The sequence below is a fragment of the Silurus meridionalis genome, chromosome 9, assembly GCF_014805685.1.
Source record: "Silurus meridionalis isolate SWU-2019-XX chromosome 9, ASM1480568v1, whole genome shotgun sequence".
Taxonomy (NCBI): Eukaryota; Metazoa; Chordata; class Actinopteri; order Siluriformes; family Siluridae; genus Silurus; species Silurus meridionalis.
Genome location: NC_060892.1, coordinates 725,370 through 739,795, shown reverse-complemented (window position 1 = coordinate 739,795; position 14,426 = coordinate 725,370). Strand labels below are relative to the sequence as shown.

At 40.3% G+C, this 14,426-nt stretch overlaps 1 protein-coding gene across 2 annotated transcripts; it reads right to left on the bottom strand.

Moving 5' to 3' along the window:
- Positions 1–336: 336 nt before the first annotated feature.
- cilp2 (cartilage intermediate layer protein 2) lies at positions 337–13,935 on the bottom strand. 2 transcript variants are annotated; one of them, XM_046856935.1, is made up of 10 exons: positions 13,751–13,935; positions 10,300–10,395; positions 9,585–9,854; positions 9,271–9,453; positions 7,919–8,074; positions 7,498–7,815; positions 6,424–6,532; positions 6,177–6,334; positions 1,611–4,039; positions 337–1,510 (listed from the first exon to the last, which is right to left on the bottom strand). In XM_046856935.1, exons 1-9 carry the CDS (start codon positions 13,812–13,814, stop codon positions 1,623–1,625), a joined length of 3,771 nt encoding a protein of 1,256 aa, XP_046712891.1. In that variant the 5' UTR covers positions 13,815–13,935; the 3' UTR covers positions 337–1,510; positions 1,611–1,622. The 2 variants fall into 2 exon arrangements, with proteins under 2 accessions (XP_046712891.1, XP_046712892.1); XM_046856936.1 differs by having other exon boundaries at positions 7,498–7,812.
- Between the last annotated feature and the right edge of the window lie 491 nt (positions 13,936–14,426).

The following is a 14,426-nucleotide window of genomic DNA, read 5'->3' as shown; positions in this document are numbered from 1 at the left end:
GGATCATGAAATGTTGCCTTTACTTTACCTAGGAGACCCAAACCTGTTCCAGCACGACAATGCTCCTGTGCACAAAGCCAGCTCCATGAAGATCTTCTTTAAATGAGTTGGAGTGGAAGATCTCCTCCTATTGAACATGATGAATGTAAACACTGACTGTACCCCAGACCTCCTCACTTTCTAACATACATCAGCAAACTCTAAAATCTAGTGAAACATCTTCCCATACAGCGAACGGAGACCAAATGTGGAATGGCATGTTCAAGAAGCACAAACCAACCTTACAGCCAGATTTCTATAAACCTTCGGACCATATAATGTATCAGGTCTACTTTAGATGCAAATACATTTATTTCTGTACATCCAGATTATCCAGATCATTCAGATAATTTTTGTACCATTAACTAAAATCATATGAACTGTAGAAGCACGTCAGGAGACGATCACTTCAGGTAAAATGTGTTTATTTTAGCTATAAACTCAAGAGTCTCTGATTCAGAAAGCTGAAAAATGTCCAACAAGAGAACACTCAAGAAAAGTTGCTTAGGTCTTGAAGGATGCTGAGATGCTTTTAGGAACAGACAGTAAGATGGAAATACATTGTTTGTGAAAAAGAATTAAAGTTGTGTAGAGATTAGCACAGCTTCGAACAGATCGAACACACATAGCAGATTTGGTTTGATTAGGGCTCTCAAGTCATTGTCAGAATTATTGCACGTCAAGAGACAGACAGACACCCAAGAGGAACAGTATACTATATTAAAAATCCTATATACAAACTATTGGGATTACCATACTACACGTTACTGTTATGATTAAAGAGATTTAAAACTATAATTTACATTTTATTGCTTTGACCCAATTTCTTTAAGATTTAGTTGGTAGTTTGGAGTCTTTGAAATTCCAAACCAAAGGCTATTATTATTATTATTATTAAAGTTCTAACCCAGACTCTGCTCAGACTGCCAGTGAGATTTGATTTCTTTGGCTTAGTTTATTTGGTCAAATGAAAATGGTTAAGTTACATTTGGGCCATTACAGGGCTAATTTGGAAAAAGAGAAAGCCAGAGTAGCATTGTTTTTAGTTCATTAAGGTTCATGACCAATAAACAGCATGCATCACTCCTACAGTCAATACTTTATAACAGAGTATCAGGAGCCTTCGTTATGTACAGCTCGTTCTGGAGTTGTTATGTTTATATTAAATGGTTTCACTGTATGATCAATGATGAAACTGTACAGTTGCACTGATGATTTTTCATAACTGTAATAAATAAAAGTATCCGTCCTCAACATGAAAGACATTTCCTATTATATCAAGTAATTACGTGGGAATGAAGAAGCATGTTAATGACAGTTCCCTTCAGAAACCTGGAGAGAACATGTCCAGGGTGAGTTTATAGCAACATAATAAAACTTGGCTCAAAAAATCACTGAAAAATCATCTAAACGTCCAGACTGACCAAGTTTGTTATTTCCATCATTTCTGTGATTGTCTTCAGCCAACAACCTTTATACAGATGAGAGGAAAAAGAAGTTAATTCTCTTTTCAGAGGCAAATTTACATTTACAGAAATGTATTAAAACAAAGAATCATGCAATATACTCACTTTTAGGCAGATCTACTGCCTCTGTTGAGTCCGTGTACCGGTTCTTCTTCGGCTGCTGTTGCTAACTCTGCGGTTCTGGATCCTGCTCTGTTGTTCAGAAGGATATGCCACCACTTGTGCTGACCCTCTTCTGACCTGCGTTCCCTGTGATTCCCTCATGTCCCGAGCCATTTGTGACAAGGTCTGACCAGGATTTGTTTGCAGGCGCTGGAACAGGCTCTCACGGTTTACAGTTCTCTTGGGGCAGCTGAAAGTAAGAGCAACTCCAGAATCTGATTTCATTTCCCTCGAGAAACTGTCTGATGTACCATCAAAGCAGCGTCCGATGGCGATCTCTTTGGCGATGCGTGGGTTCTGGTCTGTGACCGTGTATATTCCATAGTTATGGCCCAGTGGGTCTACAGGTGCTAACATGGTAAATGCATGAGACTCGTTGTTCTGTAGAAGAGGTGGGTGCTTTGTAAGGTACTCTTGCAGGAGACTGTTGATGCTTATCCGTCGACAGTTGCCCTGCGGAAGGACAGTAATCAGAGACCGGTCGACAGCACCTTGGTCAAAAAGCATTCCGCTGCATTTGAACTCTAAGCAAGCAGCAGATGTGTTTGCATGCCTTAAATCACGTGTGCTGCGTATGTCCCTGATCCCATACAGCTGACCCCTGGTCTGAGAATGAGTCCCGCCAAAGTTCTTTGACCTGACCATAACTTCTGTTTCTCCATGGATCTTAACTTTGATGTAGCAAGCCCTGAACTCCTGAGGGTTTGGCCACCATGAGAGGTAATCCCCAGTCCAAGTTGTGAGATCATTCTCCTGAAACGGTACCACGTTGTACTCGTATTTGTCTTTCTCTACACGGAAAAAACGGAAATGATTTGCATCAATGGGAGCGCTTTCGCATGAAATCAGGCTTTGATAAGGATATATCGGTCCATTGGTTTCATCCACATTGTTTGGATTTGGCTTGGCTAAATTGGTTCTAAAGGCAGTTTTTTTGAGCGCCGGGTCGTCGTGATCTGATCGCTGGTAATCTAATTTGTCTAAGTACGGTTGTAATACACCAATGATGTTAGGATTCATTTTTGGTGTAGAGGGTGCTGCTTCAAGTTCTTCACCTCCCATCGTGGCTGTGACATAAGCTGTGTACGCATCAGGTCTCTGGGCATCACAGAAGGCTGGAAGACAAGCTCCATTAGGTCCTGTTATCACACTGTCAAATCGTCCCCAAGCTCTCGGATTTGATGAGTATCCAGGCCTGGGCTCCAGATTTATAAGACTGATCACTACACCCTCAAGTTGCTCAGTAGGCAAGAATTTGTCACTCATGTACGCACGGACCTTGACATAGCACCTGCGATTTTCAGGAACATCCAGGTTGAACAGTCTGCGCTCTCTGATTTCCATGTTTCCTATCAGGAACGTGCGCTCCTCTCGTTTTTTCCTTCCGTTTTCACCACTTGAAACCTGAGTAGGTTGAAAACTGCTTTCTTCTTCCCAAATGCCCGTGTCTGGATTAAGAGACCAGAGTTTCATACCAGGTATATGCTCTGGCATTTTGACATGCTCTGTATCAAGGAGCACCTGCATCTCACCAGCACCAAGGATCGCCTGATTTGCATCATCTCTGAAATCGAGAGAAAACATCCCATACGTCCTTAAAGGGAGTACATCACCTTCATCACCTACAAAGTTCAGGTCTCCTGGAATAGCTGCAGCTGTCGTGACGTTGCGTGGATCAAAGAATGTGACACTCGCTTTAACCGTGCCTTGGTAGATTTCCCCCGTGTCCTTGTGGAAGGAGTTTGGAGGTATGACCAGCTGACCGATGGGCTCCTCTCCTTTAATTTCACCCAGATAAATAGTATTAGTCTCTGCAGCATTGATGTCGATTGGCTCCTGCTTTCGCATTACTTTGACATCATGGTAAACTGAACCACCCTTTTTATCAAACACAAACACTTTCAGAGTGTCTAAGAACTTCTGAGACGGATCCACAAAGTTTACTACCAGACGCTGGGTGTCAGAGGGAACTTGAATTGTGAACCCACCCTGATAGCCCGTGATTCCTATTCGTTCCTTCCCTATAAAAATGTGTCCAAATCGTAAAGGCTCGTTATTGTCCGCGGCAACCACCCGACCCCGTACCAGAATTTTGGGCTGGACGCATTTCTGACAACCGCATTCTGTTACAATCTTTATTGGAAGAATGTAGCTGCCACAGTTGATCTCCTTTATCTCCATTTGCTTCACCCCGCAGCAGAAATTAGAGGAATCTTTGCATCGTAGGTCAAAGTCCAGTGACCCGGGACATTTGTTGTTAGAACAGCGACCGGCATTGTACCACTTGGAGTTTGTGCCTGATTGTTTACAGTCTGAAGGCAGTTTAATCAGGTGACTTTCAGGTGGAGCATTACATGCTGGAGTTCCTTTAGCTGTAAATTATAAAAGCATGATCAAGTTAATTATGGAGCTAAAAACGCAATTTATTAATTTATAAACATTCCAAGAAAATCTAAATAAATAACAAAATTATTATATATTTATGATGAGCTATTAATATTATAGTTTCAAATGAAAAATATGATGTTTTTAAGTGCCAAGAAACCATGAATATGCATTAAGTAGCAGTAGGCAGCCTCCATCATAAACACCCAGTGTAAACTTTACAACACTAATATGGAAATTAACACTAGTTTAATCATCTAGCAAATGCATTTTAGCTCATTTTTCCTTCACCAGCCAGGTTGAGGGCTACGTGTTACCACTCATGCTACCTTACAGAGAAGCAGAAGATCTGAATGGTTAGTTTTGTTATCAACATCAATGGCCACTGATCAGCCATAACATTATGACCATTTGCCTAATATTATGTTGGTCCCCTTTTGCTGCTTCTTCAGCAGTTTGAGCTTCAGGAACTCGTCTGTTGGATCGGACCGCACGGACCAGCCTTCACTCCTCATGTGCATCAATGAGCCTCGGCCGGACGTGACCCTGTCGCCGGTTCACCACTGTTCCTTCTTTGGAGCACTTTTGATAGATACTGACCACTGCAGACCAGGAACATCCCATAAGAGCTGCAGTTTTGGAGATGCTCTAGGGTTATTCTAGATGTCACAATTTGTCAAACTCGCTCAAATCCTTATGCTCGCACATTTTTCCTGCTTCTAACATCAAATTTGAGCACAAAATGTTCACCTGCTGCCTTATAAATAAATCCACCCACTAACAGGTGCCATGATGAAGATCATCACTTCACCACTCAGAATGTTAAAATGTCAATGTTATAATGTCATAATGTCATGCGTGATCAGTGTATATAGGCACTATATTTACAACAGTATGTGGACACCTGACAATACAATTGCTATGTGCTTCTTCTTGAACATCCCAGTCCACATTTAGTCCTCATTTGCTCTTATAATAAGCTCCACTCTTCTGGAAAGATTTTTGTGGAGATACATTCTGCCACAAGGGTTTTAGTAAAGTCAGGTACTGATGTAGGTGAGAAAGTGAGAAAGCCTGAGGTGCAGTCAGCGTTCACATTCATCCCACAGGTTTCAGGGGATCTTTCACTCAACCCATGGAAAGCAGATCTTCATGCAGCTGGATTTACACACAGGGGTATTGTCCTTGTGGAATAGGTTTGGGTCTCCTAGTTCAAGTGAAGGGGAAATTTCAGGCAGCATTTAAAGACGTCTGATACCATTGTGTGTGTGTGTGTGTGTGTGTGTGTGTGTGTGTGTGTGTGTGTGTGTGCGCAGTTTAGTGGTAACAGTTTGAGGTAGGACCACATATGGGTGTGAAAATCAGATGTCCCAATACTTTTGTCCATATTTGTAGATTTGAAAGTAATATTTGCCCAAATTATCAGGGATAAATACACACTTCACTTATATTAACATTTTTCTTCCATAATTCTTATATTCTGTAAAGCTGCTTTGAGACAAAGTCCTCCAGAAATAAACTTAAATTGCTTACAGCTTATTTGTCGAGCACTTTTAATAATGCGCATTGTACCAAAGTAGTTTTACAGAGAAAACTAAAGAGGTTATACATATTAAATTTAGTGCCTATAAGTTTGTTCCTTATATCCATATATTTATGGCAGATTTAATAGTTTAGTGTCTGCAGCAAGAAAGTGAGATGGGATTATATCATTCCTACAAAAAAAAGATTTCTAGTGCTCCAGTCAACTAAAACAAAAAGCATTTTCCCGTTTCGAGTGTTTGCCCTCAGAGCTGATTTTAGAGATGTGGTGTTTGATTATTTTAGCACACCTTGCAGAATGGCTTTCTAAAAACCTATCCTCTGGCTAACAGGCATCGGGGGAATTTGTGCAATGTGCAGGCATATGAATGAAGGTAGAAATGCATAATAGTCTGATGAGACTTCTTAGATTTAATTTCGAAGTCCAGAGATTCCGGTTTGCACATGGTCATTTCTTTACCATCGGCTGTGTGCATTAAGAGGACGGATCAGTATCAACACAAACATCCGCTAGTCTTCAGAGACATTACTATTCACAGTATTTGATCTTTTTTACATCGTGCACTGATATTATGCACTTACCAAAAACAGTCAGGAATGCAGGATTGGACTTGATGGGTCCTGTTGGACTGTTGGCTTTGCAGTAATAAATCCCAGTGTGTTCTGGTTTCAGATCACGTAGCATCAAGTCACTGTCGTACTTGTGCAGCTTCTGATCCAGCAAAGTTCCATTGTGGTACCTGGTGAGTGAATAAATTGATTAAAATTGCCATTAAATACAATAATTAATATTTAAATTAGAGATAACAGAATATGCCCATATGCCTACCAGTAGTATTTATCAGGTATTGGGGTTCCTGTTGCTTTGCAGCAAAGAGTCACACGTTGTCCTTCATATCGTACTTTGTCTTCAGGATGTTTAAGAATGTACGGTTTCTCTATAAGGAAATTTAGGGCAAAGAATTAGAGAAAAAACTTCCAGATTCCAAAGAAGTTAAAGAGAATACAAATTTCCAACAATAAGCTATTAATATATTAATTAACTTCTTTTTTACTCAGAACATCCAAGTAAAAGCTCTGTTCAGGTGGCAGATTATTGGGAAGCAGCATTATATCCATCATCCAATCAACAAATCTTATTCTTCATTGGTCCTCAAACTCGGAAATACCACAGTGAGCAAATAATATTTGAGCAACCAAAGATTTAAAAACTCCAGTACCAAAGAGCTTGATGCCCCCTTTAGCTTTATACAGTTATTATTATTATATATATATATATATATATATATATATATATATATATATATCATTGGCCAAAAAGTGGACTTGGACCAAACATTAAACAGAAATTATGATGGAGTTAGAAAATTAGGCTAGGTGAAAAATACACTGCAGCTACCAAACTCCTGCTTTAAAGCAAACAACCTGAATGAAATCTACTAAATATCCAAACAAACTCAAAGCAAAGTAAATGTGTAATTTGCAAAGTTCAAGAGAACAAAGAGGGATTATGTAGTGGATAATATTTGTCCTTCATCATGGTGACCTTTTCTCATTCAAAGGATGAAGGGAAAAATAACAAATATGACTCAATGTTCCAATTCCCAATTTCTTTTGGTGTGGTTTTTGAGACGTAGCTTTCCTGGAAATGTTACTGAAACCTGGCAACCCGGTTAAACTCTGGGAAAGAGAGAAAACTGTTTGAACAAAAGTAACATCTAAAATCATTCGAAACGTGTCTTTGATACTAAATGCTGGATGAATGTATGCTGTTGACTCTCATGTACCTACACGCATTACTACATGTTTCCTCTCAACTTCAATTCATTTGATGCTATGTGTTATTAATGCTGTCCTGAATCTGGAAACATCTACAGTCACAAACCCCTGCTGTAAAGCTTACCCGAGGACCTGAGGAAAACTCGAACCCAAAGGTTTTCACTGCTATTTCTAAAAACAGGAACAGTGGCCGGAGCAAACTTTTCTTTGCTGATGAGTAGCCGAGTCTCAGGGCCTGAGCACATGCCACTGATCTTCAGCAAACCCTTATCGTCTGTCTGGGCACGTATAACCTTTGGCTGGTCTGCTACAGCCACGCTAGCTCCAGACACTGGAACACCATTTACGCTCAGGACTTCTCCTCGTAGTGTCTGTCCCTCACAAATGCAGTGGCTGCAGTCCTCATTTGGATGTCCCTCAGGACACACGAGTTGACATGCTACTGCAATTTGTACACAGACATATACGTATTTTATTATAATACTGCAATTCTTTTCCTAAAGCTGTAAGAGGTACAGTAGGATGGAATAAAGGATATACTGCACCAGGACATGGGGCATCTCCACACTTCTGGACTTCCATTGGACGTCCTTTACAGCGGATTGTGTCAGATGATCTGCTGCAAGTTCTCCGTCTGGTTCTCCGACCCTTTCCACAGGTCACTGAACATGTGCTCCATGTTCCCCACTGATTCCATTTGGCTGGTTGGAGAAGAAATGTTGTGTTAAAAGTACAGGTCAGACCTTTAGGACACTAAACATGAACACTGTGTATATTGACCTATAAAACTAAGGGTCTAAAGATATTTATTGCAAAAAACTGCAATTATTCAAAGTTTTCAAAAAAAAATTTTTTTAATAATTCCAGTTTCCCATTTTATCAATTACTGTTTTCAAGTAACTGGAGAACTTGTCCAACACACATGATCAAGACCAACCAGGAAGGCAGAAGGCTACCACATGCCTCCTCCATGGAGCCAGCCTACATGATGCTCATCACCTGAGAGCACTCAGAAGATAGTTCTAACTGTCCTCTTCTATGAGTTTACAGACAACCATGGTTAATTTTGGATAGTGAATGGGAAGGAGGGGAGGAGATAGCTTGGTTAAGGCATTGAACTTCTATCCGAAGGTCATGAGTTCAAATCCCAGCCACAGCAACCTGCCACCCTTGGCCCTTGAAAAAGGCTCTTAACCCCATAGCTGTTACGGTGTATGAATGAGATAAATGTAAGTCACTCTGGTTGAGGGCCTCTGCCAAATGTTGTATGAGGTGGTATCGAAAGATTTCGTGACCTACGCACCGTAGATTTGATTGCTTTTGAGGAATGCTCTCCCTTCTGCTCTTGAAGCATGCGTGCCGCTCAAAACACCTCAAACTATTTATTGCAGCATTACCCTAAACTTGCAGAATCATGTCAACGCACATTTTCCCTGATTTTCCGCTTGCTCTTTGTTCTAACTTGCTGTTCATAATGAAATAGCAGAAGTGGTAATGCACGTGGTCAGAACAGCTGCACAGCTCCTGTACACTGCATGATGTCTTTTGGCACACTGACTTGTGAAGGCCGGTGCTCCCTGTAACTGTGCGTGCAGCATTGTGCAGCCATCTTATAGTTTGTTACAAAACCAGTCCTTAAACTTTTAAACCACCTCGTATATGTACAATGAAATGAAATGCAAGGTGATGGATAAATGTAGCTTTCTTTAGGAACACTGCATAAAAGGTAATATAAGTTTACACGCTCATTTCCACCTGGTGTAATTCTGGGTACATGCATTGAGAAATGGGAGAAAACCAGAAAACATGGTGAAAACTAGTGAAACTATACACAGACAGAATCCTCAATCTTGTGATTGAACCTGGGACCCTGGAGCTGTGAGATGTTCTTATTTACCTTGGCATGGTGGAGTTGAGCACTCCATCCGCTCAGCGTGAGGGCCTGGGCAGGCTGGCGTGACCAGCTGGGGTAGAGGCTGTGTGCTCAAGCATTTGCGTCGGCGTACTTGGATACCCACATCGTTACAGGCAGTGGTTGAACATGGACCCCACTCACTCCAGTTTGTCCAATATGTTTGAACTTGAAGAAGTGAAAGAAGAGCAGACAAACGAATACATCATTTCGCAAAAAACACCATGTACTGATGCATGTCGTATTTCACTGTGGACTTCATAGCATTGTGTGATCTGCCATTGTTTGACTAGTAGTACCTGGTGGACACTGGAATCTCACATGGTAGTTGGAGCAGATGCGTCCATATGGTTGTTCTTTATTAATGCACCAGAAGCCTTTCTCCAAACTGGAATGTACCACCTCCCCGGTGTCTGAAGCAGGTACCCAGTCAGTGGTACGAACCTCCATGGCGACAGGTCGTGCACACACTCTTTCTCTGTAGTAAAATCGAATAGCCTCTAATCTCTCATAGTCCCCATTACCACCTGGATGGTCAATATTGAACCAGGATGTCCACTCGGTCACGCCTATATTTCAATGTGAAATAAAAAATATATATTTATTAAAAAATGATGTTAGTTATAAACAGAATTATGGATTTATGCTTAAATAAAAAACATAAATTTTAAGAATGTGTTATGTTTGAATACTGGTTTAATATTTGACCACAGAAATCTATAAAGAACTCTAATATTTTTTGTTCAGACCTCAGAGCTCCTGTTTTTGAAATGAAAGGTTCTAGTTAACATCCTGCATGTCGTTTCCACGTGCTTGTGTTATACGAGCTCGCATTTGAGCGGCTCTGGTGTTTCAGGAAACCATGCTTCATGCTTTAATATAGTTTTATGTCCTGGCCACTAAATCCACTGGTGCACACTTATTAACTCCAGTTCATCATCATGGCAGCGTATTCACAACAAAACAGGTCCTATCATCGAAACAAATGTATTATTGTAACAAAAAAATGAAGACCTGTGGTCTGAGCTTCGAGAATGCTGTTGAAGGCCTGTTTTGTGTTCCTGGTCCTGTGGTTCAGCTTTCTTGGCTGTGAGCTGTTCTGCTCAGAACCTGCAGGAATATGAGAGAAAATAATATTACCATTCATGCAGAACATTCAGCCCTGCATTCCTGTACGTAGGTTCTCCATGACACATTGTTGCTTGCAGTTCCATATTAACCCCGTCACTTCACAGCACATTCCTACAATTGTACGAAAAAAGTTCAGCGTCAAAGAGAGATCTATAGAAGATATATGATCCTCACACTCTGTCTCTTGGGTGTCTGGATTTATAGTTTGCATTATCATGGGACCTTTCAGAGATTTCCAGTTAATTAACCTATGCACACATATGGAAAAGCACAGGATCTCGACTGGACCTGACGCATTTTCAATACTTCATGGCTTCCATTTCCAAAAAACGTGCTGTAGTCAGGTTTCTCAGGTAAAGGTGAGAACCAGCGTTTGAGTGTCAAATAAATTCGGCCAGATAGCAGCTGCTGCTACATCTGCAGAGCTACTTTACAAAGTCTGGAAAATGAACTAGAAGTCTGTAACTGACTTGGAGGATTTTAACAGGAAAAGTCTTTGATTTTTTTTCCTGGAATAGAGATGGAGTAGGCGAGGAACGGCACAAACCAGGTCCCTAAATGGTGTATAGACAATAGACTGGCATTAGCAGTCATTAAGGTCTGATCTGTTTATGTGACATGCTTTAGAAGCTGAACAGTTGGTTTTTTGGTGGGATGTAATGATGAAATTTTTTCAGACAGGCCATTCTTTCAGCAGCGACTTGTCTAGTCTAGCTGTACTTCCCTCTACTAGAAATAGAGTGATGCCGTGACAACTCATTGTTACTGGCTCTATTCTCAGCACATACGCCAAAGTGCTTATCTACAGGAGCCGTGTCAGTTTCTCAGTAAGCTCTAGTGAACTGATGCACTCCCTGGAATCATTTTCAGCGATTACACTTTTTATAGAACAAGTATGTTTCTTACAGGGTTCAGACATGGGAGATGTTTGGGTTTGTGATTGTTAATTTATATATTATTATTATAATTTACTGTATAATTATTAAAGCATTGGTGCTCATATTACGTGCATGAATTTAAATTGACATCGTGAGATCTTTCAGCACATTCCAACCAAAATCCAGAAACAACATTTAAATTTCACTCAAGATTCATCAGTAAAAACTTATTGGCCATGTAATGGGATACTCTTGCAGTGTGTGTGTGTGTGTGTGTGTGTGTGTGTGTGTGTTGAGTGATTTAGTGTGCTAAAATTTATGTTGCAGTGGAAACAATAGGTTAGTTGCAGCCCAAAGTATGCGAGCGTCTTTTAAAGGCACATGTGTCCTCCTAACATAGTTCTCCATGCTGATCCCTCTCGTAAACATAGAAGCTACCTTCATTCTTGGAAGCAGCGTTCACACGAACAGACTTCACTTGAATCTGATGAAGAGTTCTTTTAATCCTTGTAGCACTTTTTATGTTAGGTTTTATTGTACCAGATTATTAATACAACATCTTTCCAGCTTCCCGACGTCACCACAGAACACCACACTATTATCCATTCATGAGTATTATATCACGCTACTTTAAAAGCGCTTTGGAGCATTTTATTAGTCAAACACTAATAAAACGAGTGCATTCTTTTGCTCTGAAGATTACACAAACCTCAGTGCCAAATGTTAACCTGGCACTCGTTTTTCTGCAGGTCTGGAAGTTGTTAAAATATTCCAGACGCTTACAAGAGGGAAAAGGTAGAGAGCGTTTCGGCCAGCGTGTTATGTAAGCGCCTGGATTAATGAAGGCTTTTGGACTGCTGTGATAATGCAGCTACACCGTGACATTTCATTTCAGTGTAATAACAGTGATGCGAAGGCACTGGAAAGTGCTTTAACACCTGTATGTCATATTATGAGAGCACTTCTAACCAGCATTTCCATTTTCAGACAGGAAGTGTGGTCTGCTACTGGGCTCCAGACCCGATTGAAACGCAACCAAATTGATGCAAATGATGGCTAAGAATGATATGTGTGTGTACGCTCGTGTTTACTTTCAGTCCACAAACATGTGGAAGTAGTTTTGGCTTCGGGGCACGTGACTTGGACGAGGTCTCAGACCTTGAAGTCTGTCGGATTAGGTTTGGGATCAGATTAGAAGCCACTGGTAAATCGTCCTACGGTCTCTGTAGTTTTTTTTCTTGCATCTGTGAATCATTATTGCAGATGAAACTGTCTCGTGGTACTGAATAATGACAGTAATCCAGACACAATGCTACCTCAGATTGGAAAGTGGTAAAGGCGGCTCTTTCTGCTTTTCTCATCCATCAGCAGGGACACATGCATCCTGACTTACCGATGAAGAACATTTCAGATGTTCACTCAGATGGTACTGGCTCTGATGAAATCAGAACGCTTAACCTGCCATAAATTTACACTGATATCACTTTTTTCCTCTTAACCCCTCTTCACTTCTCCAACCTCAAAGTGTCTTCCTCTGGGAATCTGGGCAGCTGGACCGAGGCGTGAGGAAAGCATCTGGAGAATTAATCATTTAAATGAGGCAGATGATCGAGTGGCAATATTTACTTTGGAGTTCCTCGTCTCAGCACCAAGCTTGGCACAGGCACAGCAGCCAACAGCTCATTAATGAAAGACTGATTGAAATCTGGTTATTTAAAACCCAGCTGATTTTAGCCATGTGCCAAAGTCATCCAGCATTTTCCATTGCACTAGTGGAGCAGGACAGAGAGCAGCTGTCTCCTCGCTTTAGGAAGCAGGTAATAAATTTGGTGAGGCTGAGGTGTAGCAGAGACCAAACGGAGTGACAGCAGACGGACGAGAGGAAAGTGGAGAATCAGTTACCTGGGATGCTCACAATTTTTCCAAAATAAATTTTTCGCTTAATTTAGTTTCTGTAAGTGAAGTGAGGGGATGTGTGGGGGCAAAACTCAAAATAATAATAAGATATTTTTTAAATATAATATTAGTAAAAACAATTTTTAAAATTTGTAATAATATTTATATAATAATTATTATTATTGCTATTGATATTATAAATATCAATTACAATAATGTAATATTTTAATAATAAATAAAAATAGCAAAAATATTTTATTATTTGTATAGTGCATTTAAAACCATAAGAGCCACTGTACATTTACACACATTTAATGTTCTATAAATTCCTACTGATTTTGTGATGAGAAACATAAATGTGTCGATCAGATTATTTTATATTTACATGTTTTTATATTATTTGATCGATTATAATCTCAGATATTAAACGTCCTGAAAAACACTCATCTTGCAGACATTTGTTTTTTTTATGAAATCACCTGTAAATCAGGGGAAAAAAACATGCATGATCTTTTAAAGTCTTTTATTTATTCGAAAAGAACCCTTCCCTGGGTACGTACCTTGTGCCAGGGCCCGAGTAAAGAGGGCGCACAGGACCAGTGCCGCCCACGTCCACTTCCTCATGGTGCCAGTCTTGTGTTCAGAAACCAGTCTGTGTCAAATCACTGCAAAACTTGTTGAAATGTTGTTTCTTTTCCTCTGAGTGAGTTGACAGGAGAACGACACAGGTGGCGTTTCTCTGACCTTCAAACTACGTCTGATGACTGCTGCACATTTCTCAGTGAACAGAGTTTTAAAAGACAGGCACTGAGCGTGAGCGGTCCGATCCAACCCCCTCCTGTCTGCCATTGGTCAGAGAACGTCTGAACCTGGGTTTAAAAAAAGATAACTAGAGAAGAGAACAGAGGGTTGTGTCTCTGTGAAATCTTTAGTGTCACGTGCGTCATTTTGCATGTTCACGTGAGAAACGTCCACTTTACTAATTAATATTACTGCATTATTACTATTGATATTTACACACATTATTATTATTATTATTATTATTATTATTATTATTATGATGATGAGATCCATGTGTAAGTCTGTGTGCTGAAGAACACTTCTCGTTCATCATCGACATCATGTGAAAAACATCACATGGAAAATAAATCTCGAGGAGTGAAAAATTGAATTTTGTACCAAGGGACATTTTTTACTAAATCCTTTCAAGTCCAACACTAATAGCAGAATCGTTGA